This window comes from Cibotium barometz, chromosome 24, assembly GCF_041138505.1.
Source record: "Cibotium barometz isolate CiBa-2024 chromosome 24, ASM4113850v1, whole genome shotgun sequence".
Classification (NCBI taxonomy): domain Eukaryota; kingdom Viridiplantae; phylum Streptophyta; class Polypodiopsida; order Cyatheales; family Cibotiaceae; genus Cibotium; species Cibotium barometz.
In genome coordinates, this window is record NC_141069.1 from 9706731 (window position 1) to 9720963 (window position 14233).

General features: G+C 43.8%; 1 protein-coding gene across 3 annotated transcripts in view; it reads left to right on the top strand.

Annotated features, from left to right (window-relative positions):
* LOC147624888 (RING/U-box superfamily protein) overlaps nucleotides 1–14233 on the top strand; it is a 68599-nt gene that overhangs the window by 21737 nt on the left and 32629 nt on the right. For 2 of the 3 annotated variants that reach the window (XM_086818128.1, XM_086818127.1), the window contains 4 exons: nucleotides 6120–6237; nucleotides 6396–6490; nucleotides 6608–6679; nucleotides 6778–7101. In XM_086818128.1, the coding sequence (XP_086674254.1) occupies nucleotides 6120–6237; nucleotides 6396–6490; nucleotides 6608–6679; nucleotides 6778–7101 (609 nt within the window). Of the gene's footprint in view, nucleotides 1–6119; nucleotides 6238–6395; nucleotides 6491–6607; nucleotides 6680–6777; nucleotides 7102–8704; nucleotides 8918–14233 lie in introns of those variants that run through there. The other variant, XM_086818129.1, reaches the window with a different exon arrangement.

Below are 14233 nucleotides of genomic sequence, written 5' to 3' on the forward strand. Positions count from 1 at the left end.
CTAGGCCCCTTCTACATATGCTCTATTGGATATGGAATGAATGAATGATGTGCTAATGACTGATTTCTGCTGAATACTGTTTTATGCTTATATATGTGGATGGGGCTGCCCACACCTGTTGAGACATGCTGTGACCCTGGCCGCTTGCATGCACAAGGTTGCTACCAGCCAACACCATGTTGCCGTGAGCAGCCGACAGCCCCTTCATGCATCCCATGTGGATCTTGATGATGCTGAACCTGATGATGAGGCTGATCTGATGATGATGCTGATGCTTACGATGATGATGAAGATATGGTTTTGATGCTACTGATACTGATGATGCTTTAAATGCTTATCTTTATTGCTGCACTAATCCGGGATTAAGTCAGTTCATGCTTAGGATTAGCCATGGCACAGGCGTGCGCATGACATTCCCTTCTACTAAACTTGATAACGGGGTGGACACTCTGTCATCCTTCCTCCTTGGACTTCTAGTGACCTTGAACTGCTACTGACTTTGATTTCTATTGACCTTGACTTTAACTGACTGATATTTTTGGTCTGAACACCTTCACTCCTAATCTTCACTTCCAAGTCTTGATGAAGGAAATGATCTGAGAGCTTAATGAGGTAGTGGGTATGCGTACCTACCCTCAAGGAATGCTTCCTTTGGCTTCGTGTGTTGTAGACGACTCCATCTGCTACCTTGCTACATCCTTCCTACTGGAACAATGCACCTTGCTTGGGACATAGATTAGTGGGCTGAGCGTGAATGCTCTGATACCAATGTTACGTGCGCAGAAGCCTTGCTGTACTGATCCACAACCCTAAGCATGATTAAGAACATTGATGGTAATTAACATGAGATAAGACAAAGAGGAGGGAGAATAGGAGAGAGATTAGGTGTCCGGTTTTCTTGTATTACTATGGTACAAAAGGTAACTTGATGCTTGTACATGATGTAGGGCTATGGTCAGCCCCATAGGGGTGACCTAGGCCCCTTCTACATATGCTCTATTGGATATGGAATGAATGAATGATGTGCTAATGACTGATTTCTGCTGAATACTGTTTTATGCTTATGTATGTGGATGGGTACAAGTCGGCCAGCTGTTGCCGCCTGTCGGCCTGTTTGTCTGGACAAATACACATGAATATTTTGCTTTAATTGCTGCGCTTGCTGACTGGGCTGCCCACACCTGCTGAGACATGGTGTGACCTTGGCCACCTGCATGCACAAGGCTGCTGCCAGCCGACACCATGCTGCTGGCAGCCAACAGCCCCTTCATGTATCCCATGTGGATGATGATGATGCCGAACCTGATGATGAGGCTGATCTGATGATGATCCTGATCCTAATGATGAGGCTGATCTGATGATGATGCTGATGCTTATGATGATGATGGTTCTGATGCTACTGATACCGATGATGCTCTAAATGCTTATCTTTACTGTTGCACTAATCAAGGATTTAGTCAGTTCATGCTCAGGATTAGCCATGGCACGGGCGTGCATGTGACACTTTTGGTGTTTACAGGATGTATATGTTCTTGATATTTGTGACTGATGTATTGGAACATGTCTATGATGTGATGGATGCTGAATGTATGTTGTGTATTGGTAAATAGTTTCTATATTCACGTGCCCGGCCGAGAAAGGACGATTTTTGGGTATATCGAAAAATTTGGCTAAGCATACAGAACAGATAACATGAGCACTTACACTTAGCCTCTTGAGCAAGAGAGGACACATGTAGAAGAATATGTTGGAACTGCCCATAATCCTGTTGCGTAGGAGAGGGCACATGCAAAAGGGACTGTTGGAATTGTTCATACAGATCCCATTGATGTAAGGTCTGAGTTGGAGCCTGGAGGCCCTTAGGCATCAAGTTACACGCTATTGTGATGAGACAGCTGAATGGTGGCCTTTGAGAAAAGATTTTGATGTGCAAGAAGTTTTGAGGACAAAGAGGAAAATTTCAGCACATGATGGGCTCCTTTTATAGGTGGAGAATTACCCTCTCTTCCATTGTTACAAATTACAATATAAAAATCTTCAACCCTTCAGTGACATAAGGGTAGATGTCACCATCAATTATCCTTTTTTAGGCTAAGTCTTCTATTTATTATAAATTGAAGACTTTTTGACTTTGAAAGTGTGATGAGATAATAGCCAAGTCTCTTTGAGGCTATGGCAACAGAGATGGGATACAAAGATCCTCATGAATTTGCTATTTCCTATTTGAAAGGATGCATCGGAAGACTTTAGTGGAAGAAGGGCTTCCTGCCTGGAAGCACATGCAGATTCAAGTGATTCGGAAGAGGCTACATCTCATTCCCATCATATCGTTTCACGCCGAGAGCGTGCCCATTGACATCATGCTGATTTCCTTCTGCAAACGAAGACTTCTTGGAGAAGTCTAAACTCAGGCATGTGGGTATGCATCTAAAAGACAGAGCTAGTGATTGGTGGATGGCCAAACTTTTGGATCATAGTGCTGCCCAGGCTTTTGGCCAAACTCAGGCTTCCAGGGCAGGTTTTTGGCATGACGATTTCACCTAGAGGAAGCACAGGGTTGGTCAACTTGTACACACGGTGCTACAGGGCCGGCCGACTTGCACACATGGTGCTACAAGGCTGGTCGACTATCTCTCTTGCTTGTTAATTGCTAATCGGTTTGCTCATAGAGTTTCTCAGAGCTGATCGACAGGTATTGCTTACCTTTTTGGGGCTGGCCGTGTGCTGCGTGCACAGGTGGCTTATACAGGGCTGGTTGACACTTCCTCTTCCTCCTCTTCAGGTTGTCTGAACTGTTTTCAGCATAGTACACGGTTGGGTATCAAGAGTTTCACTGGCCGGAGTAGATACAAGATTTGCCTGGCAACTACACTGCTTACAGGTTGCTAAACAATCTGTTTTGGGACTATTTTGGACAGTTTACAGGTTGTTTTCTGTGATGGGAACAACAAAGATATCAACCTTGACTTGAATATAACCGGAGTGTGTGACTTGGTGGAACCCATGGGTGGCCTGAAAACTTGAAACATAGCTGGTTGTGCGAACAGCTGTGTAGATAGCTTTAAGCTAGAGGGTGTGATCATGTACTAGCACTTGGGTGGGTGTGAGAGATCACAGGTGCCCGGAGGTAATCAAGAGAGTGGTTGTTGACTGCTCTGCCCAGGTTGGTGACCAAGGGTTTGTCCTCTTTTTCTATAATACGCTGATTTGAATAAATCTGGTGCTATCGGTGGAGTATGAACTCCCTGGCATCCGCATCTTGTACAAGAAAATACTCTGTTGGTAATAAAGATACCTCGGGGGGGGAGGGGGGGGGTGGCCCAACTTCGGCCCCTAGTGCTGTGTCATGTGCAAGGTTGTCTTTTGGTGCCATGGCTAATCCTATTCTTGATATTTGTGACTGATGTATTGGAACATGTCTATGATGTGATGGATGCTGAATGTATGTTGTGTCTTAGTAAATAGTTCTTGTATTCATGTGCCCGGCTGTGACAACCGGAGGAGCAGTCCGAGGCATAGTTGTTTGCATTCGTCCCATTCGTGCATTCGCATACAAGTTTACAAAGTTTGCTAAAGAATGCTTCAACCATGGAAAGAGTTACATTTGTGACCTTATAATGTATGCATAAAATCATGAAACTTATGATTAGATTACTAGTTTTTCCCCCCTTTTGGCCATTATTTTGTCCACTGCCCAATTTTTTTTTAAAAATTTAAAAAAGGCCGAGTTTGAAAACTTTGCAAACTCCAAGAATGCAGCAAACGTTTGCCAATCCCTGCAAACGCAAATGTTTGCAACTATGGTCCGAGGAGGAGGCTTCTTCAGGATCAGAGGATGAGATGCATGTGTGTGCATCTTAGCTTTTTTCATTTCTCGGGTTGTGCACACACCTAGGGTTCTTCATTGCATGAGGCCACATGTACGAACAAAGGAACCTTTTAGCCAGGTCTCCGAGGGAGAGTCTTCATTTGCACTCAGTGGAGAATCTTTTGCTTCAATGGCGGTCACTTCAGTTTCTAGGGTCATTCAGGAGGACTCTTCTCACCTGCCGTTTGCATTGGGTGGAGTATCTTCTATGCCTGATGTCATGGAGGCACCATAGGAGGACATGTCATCAAATTTGTCTTTGTCGTAGGAGGGTAGGCCAGTTGATGTATCTTCACAGTACATAGATTTCTTGGAAATTGTACGGACAACAACAGGGGTTTTGACTTCGGTGTATCAACGGATGTATTGCTTGGAGTATGTTTTACAGGACATGAGTGGTTTAGACGTGTGCTGAGTAGTGTTGATGGATACAGATTTGGTGCAACATTTCTAAGGAGTATGGTTCTTGGTTCGAGTGCATTGGAGACAGTGCAAGCAGTTCTTGTGCTCCATCCAAGGTGATGGCAGATGCATTCGTAGTTGGAGTTTGGGTAGTGGAGTTTTTCTCGTCCATTCTCTAGAGTGTTCTTCTCGTGGCTACCGGAGAACACTCAGAGGTTTGCAGTGTTTTTTTATGGTTGGTTGGACAGATGGAGATTGCTTGACCACGTGGAAGTTGGTCATGCATGCAGGTTTCTCTGCAGGTCTTCATGTTGACTTGGCGAGGACGGAATGTGAGCCTTTGTAGTGGACACAAAGTGGTCTCGTAGTGTTCGGGATCTTGGATGAGCGTTGCTTGGATCTTTTCCTGCAGTCGGGTACAATTGGCCGACAACTGCTACTATTGGCCGACTTGCAGCATTGGTGCATATATATACATGGGTCACCAAATTGTCATATTTGTCTGCTTTCCTTACCGTTGTACTTCACCGAGTGTTTCTCTGTAGGTGAAGTGCTAGCTGGGAGTGAAAAATAGGTCACATGGCTGTGATTTGACATCTTCATTCTCAGCCACTTCTTGTACTTGAAGTTTAGTTGTATTAATACAAAGCAATAGTTTGGGACTCGTGTGCGGTGCATGGCTGATTCCGCTGCATTCTTCTTTCTATCTCTGGAAAACCCTAGCACATAGGCGCAAGTTTTCTATGGGGCCCCCAACGTTATGCGAAAAGCATTAAAAAGTAGTGTTTGGTGGTTGAACCAGGCTGATAAGCCACCTATCATTGATAAAATGGGTTACAATGGATGGGGTCAATGCCATAAATAGTTGATCAGAAAGTGAAGATAGGGTGAGTATCAATGCAACAATGGAGCTGTTTATTCACTCCTCTACCATTTGACTAGAGATTCTACCTCACGTATAGATACTTAGTGTAACAACACTTTCTCTAGTAGATATTCAAGGTAAATTCTCATTATAGATTGGGTAAGCTATTATCATGCCGTGCAACACTCACACTCAATCATGCATTTGCTAAGGCATACAAGATATCTTTGGTGAATACTCACCAAGTGATGGAAGGATAATGTGGATTTTTTTTTGGAGAGGTGTGATTCTTAATGTGGATAGTTAGGGGAGCTATGGTAGGAACTGTTGACCATAAAAAGATCAAAATTAAAAAATTTGAAACTGAGGCCTGCACATTTATATACAGTCAGCCTACTATGGTCCAGCTCTCCAGCTATGCCCACTTGGACTTTTGATTCAAGATTTGGAAGGCATCTTATCTTTGTGAGTACTTTCATCATCTATGGCTCTTGTCATTTGATGTTTTCAATTCTCCTCCTCCCTAGGGTGTCTCTCATCGTCGTCTATTCAAATTTGTTGTAGCAACATTGCTTAAGTTGCAGACGGCTAGCTATTGCTAGTTTTTGTTGTTGTATAAACAAGGAAGAAATGTTTGCAACGGCAAAATCGTTTTGGCTGACTCCTCCCTCCAAAATTTATTACTTATTTCGTGGTTGAATATGCCATTTTCAAGATAGACATGTCCATTTAACTCTGCTTCTCTGTATTGATGGCCTGAGTTACATTATAATATCTTGTCCATGCTCTACATGATGGAGTTGCTGGTCTGATGTTTTGTAATAACTCCTCATGATGTCGTAGTTGCATTTCTTGTTGGGAAACACCCGGGCTTTCCATTGGCATTGCTTGGCTTGTTTTTTTAAAATTTCTATATGCTCTTGCCATGCACGAGCCATTTTCAACCAAGGGATCATCGATTAGTTTGTCACTGTGCATGTGCAGGTGAGGACTTATTCAGAATGGGTTATAGATGGAGACTACGATTGGCCCCCCAAATGCAACATATGCCATGAAATCTTGCAACCTGGAGAGGCTGCAGTCAGTCGTCTTGGATGTCTTCGTAAGTGCTTCACAAACTTTTGTTGTTTTGATCCACTTGCCTCTGTGGTGGCCCATCTTGTTACCACATGGGTCGTGATCTGTGATCTGTGAAATATCAGAGTTATGATTTGCACCGAGTATTTTCCACCTAATGTTTGTGTTCAATTGTTAATGCAGATGTTCTCCATACGTCTTGTTTCTCAAAGCATCTGCAAAGCTTTCCACCTCATACGGCACCAGCTGGGTACACTTGTCCAGTGTGTTTAGTACCGGTCAGTTCCTTTCCAATTGGTTTTCTCCAAATGAATCTGTGATATTAAAACCCAGGTCAGCATTGATAGTCACCAAAGTATGCACTAACATTTGTTATAGAGAAATTTTTGTTGCAGGTATGGCCTCCAAAAAACATTAAGGATTACAACTGTGCCCTATCATCGGAATTGAAGGAAAAGATTTTGCAGGTTGGTGTCTGTTGCATTTGTGGCTCTTTATTTAGGTGTTTTTTTAAAAGATCAAGTTGATTCATTTATTAGGAGTCTTTGTTTGCTGACCTGTGCAGAGTGGGCTGAGTAAAACGCTTCTAGGAAACGACATTTTAGCTGTGCAGCAGCCTGCACCTCCTCCAGCCTTTGCTTCAGCTCCCCTAGTCAACTTTTCTACCTCAAGTCAAGCTGGAATGCAACTAGCAGACTCGGGAAAAAGCAACATTGGGCTGTCGTCAGCCATCGGGCACCAGTCTGACCCCAAAGAAAGCAAAGAATATGATGTACGCACCTCAAATTCAGGAGCAGCGAAAGAGGTCAATGACACAGTGGACAATGCAAACAAGGCATATTCTTTGGTGAATGTGGCTGCTCTTTCAAAAATAACCAGTCCAATAACTGTAAGCATTTCAGAAATCTCTCAAGCTTTGTCAACAATACCTCATGCAATTTGTGTCTGTCATTCTGTACATTTATGCATCGGTGAATGAATGTATAACAATGAACAAGCAGGGGTTTTCTTAGCTCCACAAGAAACACGGGTGCTTTGTACAGTTTGCTCACCAAGCTATGCATAGCGTTGACTTACATGATTGGAGCTGGGAAATGATTCCTACATTAGATTTAGGTGGAGAATGCTGGAGCAATTATCCCCCCAACTTCTTCTGGCTCATTCATTTTGCCCTCCTCTGCCCCCTGCTCTTCTCTGCCTTTTAGTCCCCCCTTTTCTTTACCTTTTGCTCCCACCTTCTGGCTCTGCCTTTGCTTCCTTCGCTGCGCTGCCCTCTCTTGCAATGCTGGCTTTGTGCTGCGCCTGGAGCTGGCCTTGCATGCTGCCTGCTGAAGCCCGTTTTTGGCCAACCTGGTGCCCATCCTGGACAGGGGTTCTGATTTTGGTGTCTGGCTTGCTGGTTGCAGTTGGTTCTGGCAAATTACCCCAACTTAACCAAGTTCAGGACAGTCATTATGGTTCATGTACAATATGCAGCACGGTTATCGAAGCAAACCACAATGGTGGATGCTACAACCAACAAGCTTTGGTCGAGTGCTATGTAATGCTTGATCTTTTCTTGTAATCATAGGGATAGAGCTGCAAATGTCTCTTAGAAAGAGAAAACTTCAGCATAATGACAGCTTTGGGTTTGCAATTTATTGGCCTAGGGCTGAAGCTTCCGATAGGATTAGCCCCTGTTTTGTCGAACAGCAAAGCATACTAGCAGCCCTAACAGTAAGCAACTAGCAAAGCAAGTGACAAAATGCTGAAATAGGCAGACCTAAGACCAAAATGTATAGGACTATTTGTATGGTGCTTTAGGTAGCAGGGGGAGACTTGCAAACAACCAGTGGTTTCGTTAACTATTTATAAGTTAATAATCCCGTAAGTACAACTTTTATTGGTAAAGCTATATAAGTGAGGGTCATGTGATGAGTGGCTTATTTTATTGTTGTAGCCTTGTGCTATAATGATGGTTAGTATCTCGGTCGTGAGTGCTAATCCACCACTCTTGCCAGTCTATGTTATGCAGACTCAGACTTATAATTGAATGATTCCATAAGTATAGCTTTTATTGGTAAAAGCTATATAAATGAGGCTAATAAGTGAACAATCCCATAAGTAAAGCTTTTATTGGTAAAAGCTATATAAGTGAGGGTTATGTGATGAGTGGGTTATTATATGGTTGTAGCCTTGTGCTATGATGATGGTCAATACTTGAAAAATGAGTAGTCACTCACTCCTACTAGTCCATAGTGATGATGGTCAATACTTGAAAAATGAGTACTCACTCACTCCTACTAGTACATAGTGATGCAAGGGGTTTGCCAATGGCCCCTTAGGGTGGGTCCTGTTGGTATGGGACACTAGGGCTTACGCGTATGGTCTGTATGGATGGGAGTCTTGGCTCCTATGCTCGGGAATATCTGATGTATTGGATCTATGGTTGGGTGGTGAGCTCGAGCCCGCCAAATCTATTTTGGATTAACGTGTGTTTACGTGTGTTTAAGGGACCTTGGAGAGGATTTGGTCGTGATAAACCCCTGATAATTGGTATTAGAGCTACCCTAAACCGGTGCGAGAGACAAGGCGATGCATGGAGTGATGTTTTGCAAGCTTTTCGATCTGCTTTTCTAGGGTTTTGCGTGAATTTCAGGTATTCCTCATATTACCATCGCTCTTGGGTTTTTGATTCATGCTCTCGATGAGATAGGGTCGTGTATGCATGCATGAGCGTGGATAGGTCCCAAGGGAGAAGGAGAAGCGAGTGTGGATGTTTTTTTTTGCTAGGCTATCGCTTTTGTATGTGTGTTTTGTGTTCTGATGTTTGTATGTGGGATGACTGATTGGGCAAGAACCGTAGGCAGAGTTGTATGTTAGCCGTACAACAGCTTGGGATGAAGGCTATACAGGCGTGGGATCTCCTGGCCGTATAGGTGGGATATGGTTGGCGTGCCGTACTGATGGCACAGGAGGTTTTGGCCATATAGGCGATGCAGGGAAACCTTGCCGTACTGGCTGCCAGCAGTCTGTATAGTCGTCCTGCTGATGTGGCAGGCATATAGAGAGCAGGAGGGCTACACACAGGCACACAATGCTGTAGGGGGGCTGGCACACAAGTCCGAAGAGGTACGGTTCACATGCGCATGAGAAAAAGCAGCTTTATGTTAAAAAATAGCATAGATGAACTGGTTGCTAACAAAGAAAAACATGGATTAGTGTTATTTTTAACACTTAACGAAGAAAAGCATGACTAGTGTTATTTTTTATTGCTTTTTTTGAGAAAAAAAAACACATCAAAATTTAAATTTTTACTCTTGGAACTTTTTAAGCTTGTTTTTTAAAAAGTTGCTTTCCAGCCCTATGGACCCCAGGTCTTCTCTTTCTTTATAGGCTTGTGAAGTTTGTGGAGAACATGACTAGCGAAGTGTGGGAGCTTGGACCAGCCCGTTGCACTTTTGTTTGACCTTGGTTTTCCCTTCTTTCGATGCGGGAGCACCCTATCTTGTTCACTCTCCTTCTCTATCCTCCTTTCACAATGGCGGAACTTGAATTTGATGATGACGTTGAGCACATCAAGGACTATCATGGTGACAACGAGGAAGTTGAGGAGCGGCAGGTTAACATTGAGTATGTGGCGAAAGCTGATTTTGATCGGTTCAACGAGGAAGTCGAGGAGCGGGAGGCTAACATTGAGTATGTGGAGAAAGCTGATTTTGATCGGTTCAAGGAGGAGGGGCAACTTAGCTGATTTTGATGAGTTCAAGGAGGAGAGGCAACTTTTGCGTGCACAACTTGAGTTGGTGCACCACGTCCTTATGAATCCTAAACAGACCCTAGGATCGACATCACCTTCTTTTGCTCCCGATAATTTCGGGGTGACAAGAAGGAGAAGACCCAGGAGTATGTATACTCTTGGTTGGATCTGTTGAACACTCACTTTGAGCTCCATCCATTTCGGATACCCGGAAGATTCAGATTGTTCGAGCTTTCCTTAAAGGGAAAGCCTTGACTTGGTGGAAAGACCTGAAGCAAAAACATGAGAAATGAGATGATTTTGAGCAACGTTTTCGAGCTAAATTTGTTCAACTCAAGGAAGAGTTTGAGGTTCAAAACACGCTAATGAAGCTCGAGATGTGGGATATGACTCTTGATAGCTGTGTGTAGAAATATGGTGACTTGGCTGCCCGTGTTTTCATACACTTCGTGTGGATTTTTTGTCCATGGATTGCCCAGTGATTATTAGTATGAGGTTTGAAAGAAACACACCAGGACAATGGAGGAGGCTATCCACTTCGCTAAGATCTTCAACAAGACTATGGCCGGCAATAGGAAGAGTGTACACCACTAGTGAGAAGGGACTTAGGGTAGGGGTAAACAAAACTTTAAACTTGGGAAGGCCATCCAAAAGAAAAATGATGCCAATCCGCGGAAACATATGGTGAAGAGACTTTGCAATATTAAAGAAGACAAATGCTTAAGTTTGTAGCAAGAAGGGCTACACTCAGAAGTTTTGTCCACAGACAAAAGGTGGCGCTAAAGCATTGAACGTGAATGAAGTTAAAGGTTATGAAATCACTCTTTACCTTCAATAACATATACTCTATCCAAATTCATAATCATGAAATCTAATGGCTTCGAGTAGCTCTGTATAGTTACAGGCATTTGAGACACCCGTTGATCCCAAAACTGTGCGTCCGACGGCATGTCGACATGATATTGGTGATCACTTGGTTGTGTCTCCACTCCTAACTTTTGCACAAGCTTGGTATTTATGAAGTTATGAGTATTCCCAGAGTAAAAAAAACGTGTATAGTTTTTCCCACCACAACTGACCCATACATTGGTATTAGGTCCGTGGGTTTGAAAACTTTTATGTTAAAGCTACAACCCTTGCAAGAATTATGATCTAAAACAATAGCGGATGTATTTTTACCTTTAGCCTTGGTTGCATGGGCTTCCTTCGACTTTGACTTGCCCTTCGACTGTGGGTAGTTCATCTTCATATGCCCTTGTTGACCACAAGTGAAGCACCGACCTTTCTTAATGTATTGAATTGTCTGCTCTACTTTCTTTGATTTCTTCGAATTGGGGTCTCCCAGAGTTTGTGATTGAGTCTGGGTCTCTTGCAGAAGTATGTGAAGTTTTCCCATGCTTCAACTTTTGCTCATGCTAATCTAGAGCTAATATCCATCAGGCAATCCATCCACAAAGAATCCCAAAATGGTAATAGAGTCCATGTGAGTTGCCTGAGCTTGCAACTCTCTAAATTTCTGTATGTATGTATCAAAAGGCATATTCTTCATTTCCAAGCTTTTAAACTTGGGCATTATGTCGTACTCGTCCTTAGCTTGCAAGAACTCTTCTTGGAAAACTCTCTGAAAATCTACCCACATTGTGGGCTTCATTCGTAACTCTTTCCATGAGATCAGGGCTTTTCCTGATACCAGTTGTAAAAGTCCTTCCTAAAATCCGCCCTAAACACAGCTGAAAACACGGTTAGTACTAAACCAAATCATGAGGTAGCGGGCTAGCTCACCTCCCAACCGTAATTGGCATCCACCGATCTCCCCTGAGCCAAGGCTAGGGCTCTTGCACAATCCCATAGGCGTGTTTAACTCTGGTGTCCCATACCACCGAAGCTTGCCCGAGGGCCTTCGACACGCCACCCTATGTACTTGCCATGTGCACAGCATGACCATGTCTGTTCTCCTGGTCCAAGCCAGACCTTTAGTCAAGCCAGAGCTTCAGTGGTGCATCTGCACAAGTGTCTCTCATAATTACCCAGGCCCTCACTTATATAGTGATAACTACGCCATAAATAGGTAACTTGCTGTAAACAGCCATTAAGAATGTTTTATCAATCCACGAATCCTAGCCAAGTATCTCCTTGCTAATCCTTAAATCCCCCCCCCCCCCCAGCCCTGTTGCATTAGGTCCCTAATCCGTAGATTAGTGTCCTTGTACATCCAGTCCAATATGTGTGAAACTCTTTACTCATGGGGTGCCTAACCAATAAAATGTCCAGCCTTTATTACAATTGAGTGTGAATTCCTTAAAGTACAAGGTGCCCAACTTATAACTTGTCCACCTAGTTATAAGTGAAGGTGGACAGCTCTTTAAGTGCGTATTTCCATCCCAAATCCTTTTCCACCCTTTGGGGCTTGACTTTCCACCCGAAGAAAAAAACCTTGCATAACCATTCTCTTTGACCAATGTCTTGTGCTGGGCACCATAACCATATTTTGCGTGCCATAGTTCTTTTATAGGACAATCCCCCATTCCCAAAGCTTGTGTGCCCATAATCTTTCGGGTGTCGTGGAATCCAGTAGAGCCCAAACCTCGTGTGAAAACAAGGAGATGTCTAGGCTGGTGACAAGGGATTGCAGCAGTACAATCGGGTCTAAACACAGCTGCCTCTCTTCTATATTGTTTGCTTGTCTACAGATGAGATCTCATCATTTGCGGATAGGTTTGGGGGATAGGCTCATGGTTGGCGCACGCAATTGCGCCCATTTTTCTTTATGTGGATGACAGTCATGATCTCTAATTCTATAGAGGGGCTACAGAGACATCTTGATGCATTGCAGAGGTTTTTTTACAAGAGACACCTCATGCTTAATCTTGGGCCTCACACTTCCTACTGAGAGAGAGGTGGTCTATCTTTCTTATATAGATTAGCTGAGGTGGAAATCAACTCATCTAATGTTTACCTTGGAGGGATTTGTACAGCTCCGATCTTTTCCATGAGGTGGTCGGTCTTTCTTATATAGATTAGTCGAGATGGAAATCAACTCATCTAATGGATTTGTACAGCTCCGATCTTTTCCATGAGACCAATTGCTTAGGCCTGCCTTGCACGAGAGGGTATGCAACTGTAGCCTGTCTAGAGAGAGTGTTTCCATGCCCACTTATAGGAGCCTCTTTAGTCGTGCAATAACTCTCTCTTGAGTAGCCTTTTTCTCTATCTCTGCACAACCAAACACTATGGATCTGTTTGGTCCTCCGTAGCTGTTGCTTTAGTTCAGTTCTGTGCTAACCCTAACCTCCCACAAATGGTATCAGAGTACCCAGGTTCTCGACTTGCTGCTGCCCAGAACTGCTTGCCACTGCTTGCCCAGAGCTGTCTGTCGCCAATTTCAGGCAGCACTAGTGCTGGACGCACCATGGCTGCCAAGCGCAGCAGTGGCAGCACTAGTGCAGAGAGGTCCGTTGCCACCGGCTGTTCAGCCACCTCCGCCCACCTCTGAGGTCGCCTCTGCTCAGCTCAACGACAGCGCCTCCTACGCCAGCTCCTTTCCGCCTAAATCTGCACATCCGCCTCTAGCTTCAGTGGAGCGGCAGCCTCTGCTAGCAGTTTCATGCGCTCTGCCTCCATCTACTGCTGCCTCTGCAGTTCTCTTCTGCAGCACTGCCCCTAAGGGCCTTTTGCTCAGCTAGTTGCTCATCACCGTTGCTGTACCGGCTGCATTCGACAATTTCACTGCTGTGCTAAAGGCTGATCTGTTCCATCAAGTAGTGTCTCAGCCATATCTGTGATGTCCCAACATCAGTATGCTACATCAGATTTGGACCCTTTTAACATATGGTGATTTTCTGATTAGTGTTCTTTAATGCAAAATTGATGCTACTGCAGTTTGGAAAAAATGGGGCTTTTCCCAAATATGAAAACATTCAGCACATTAAAGCTCCATAAGCCACAAGAAATTGGGGCTTTTCAAGAATTAGGGCAAAATTGGCCTGATAACAGCTTCTACTCCATCCGAAATTTGGGGATTTTCTCAAATGTTGAGAAAATCATCAAATTGAAGACCCTGCACTGACAAATTTTTGGGCCTTTATTACAACAAAGCCTTTTGCGTCAAAATGATGATGCTACATCAACAAAAATCTGGGGGTTCTTTATTACAGCTTCCACTTCATGTTGTTTCGAGTACTTTGCCCATTGGCGCAAGTGACATCGGCCTGGCATCGTTGACGCAAAAGGCCTACGTCGACATATCATCGGCATGGAAGTCATTAAACTTCCAAAAATTTAC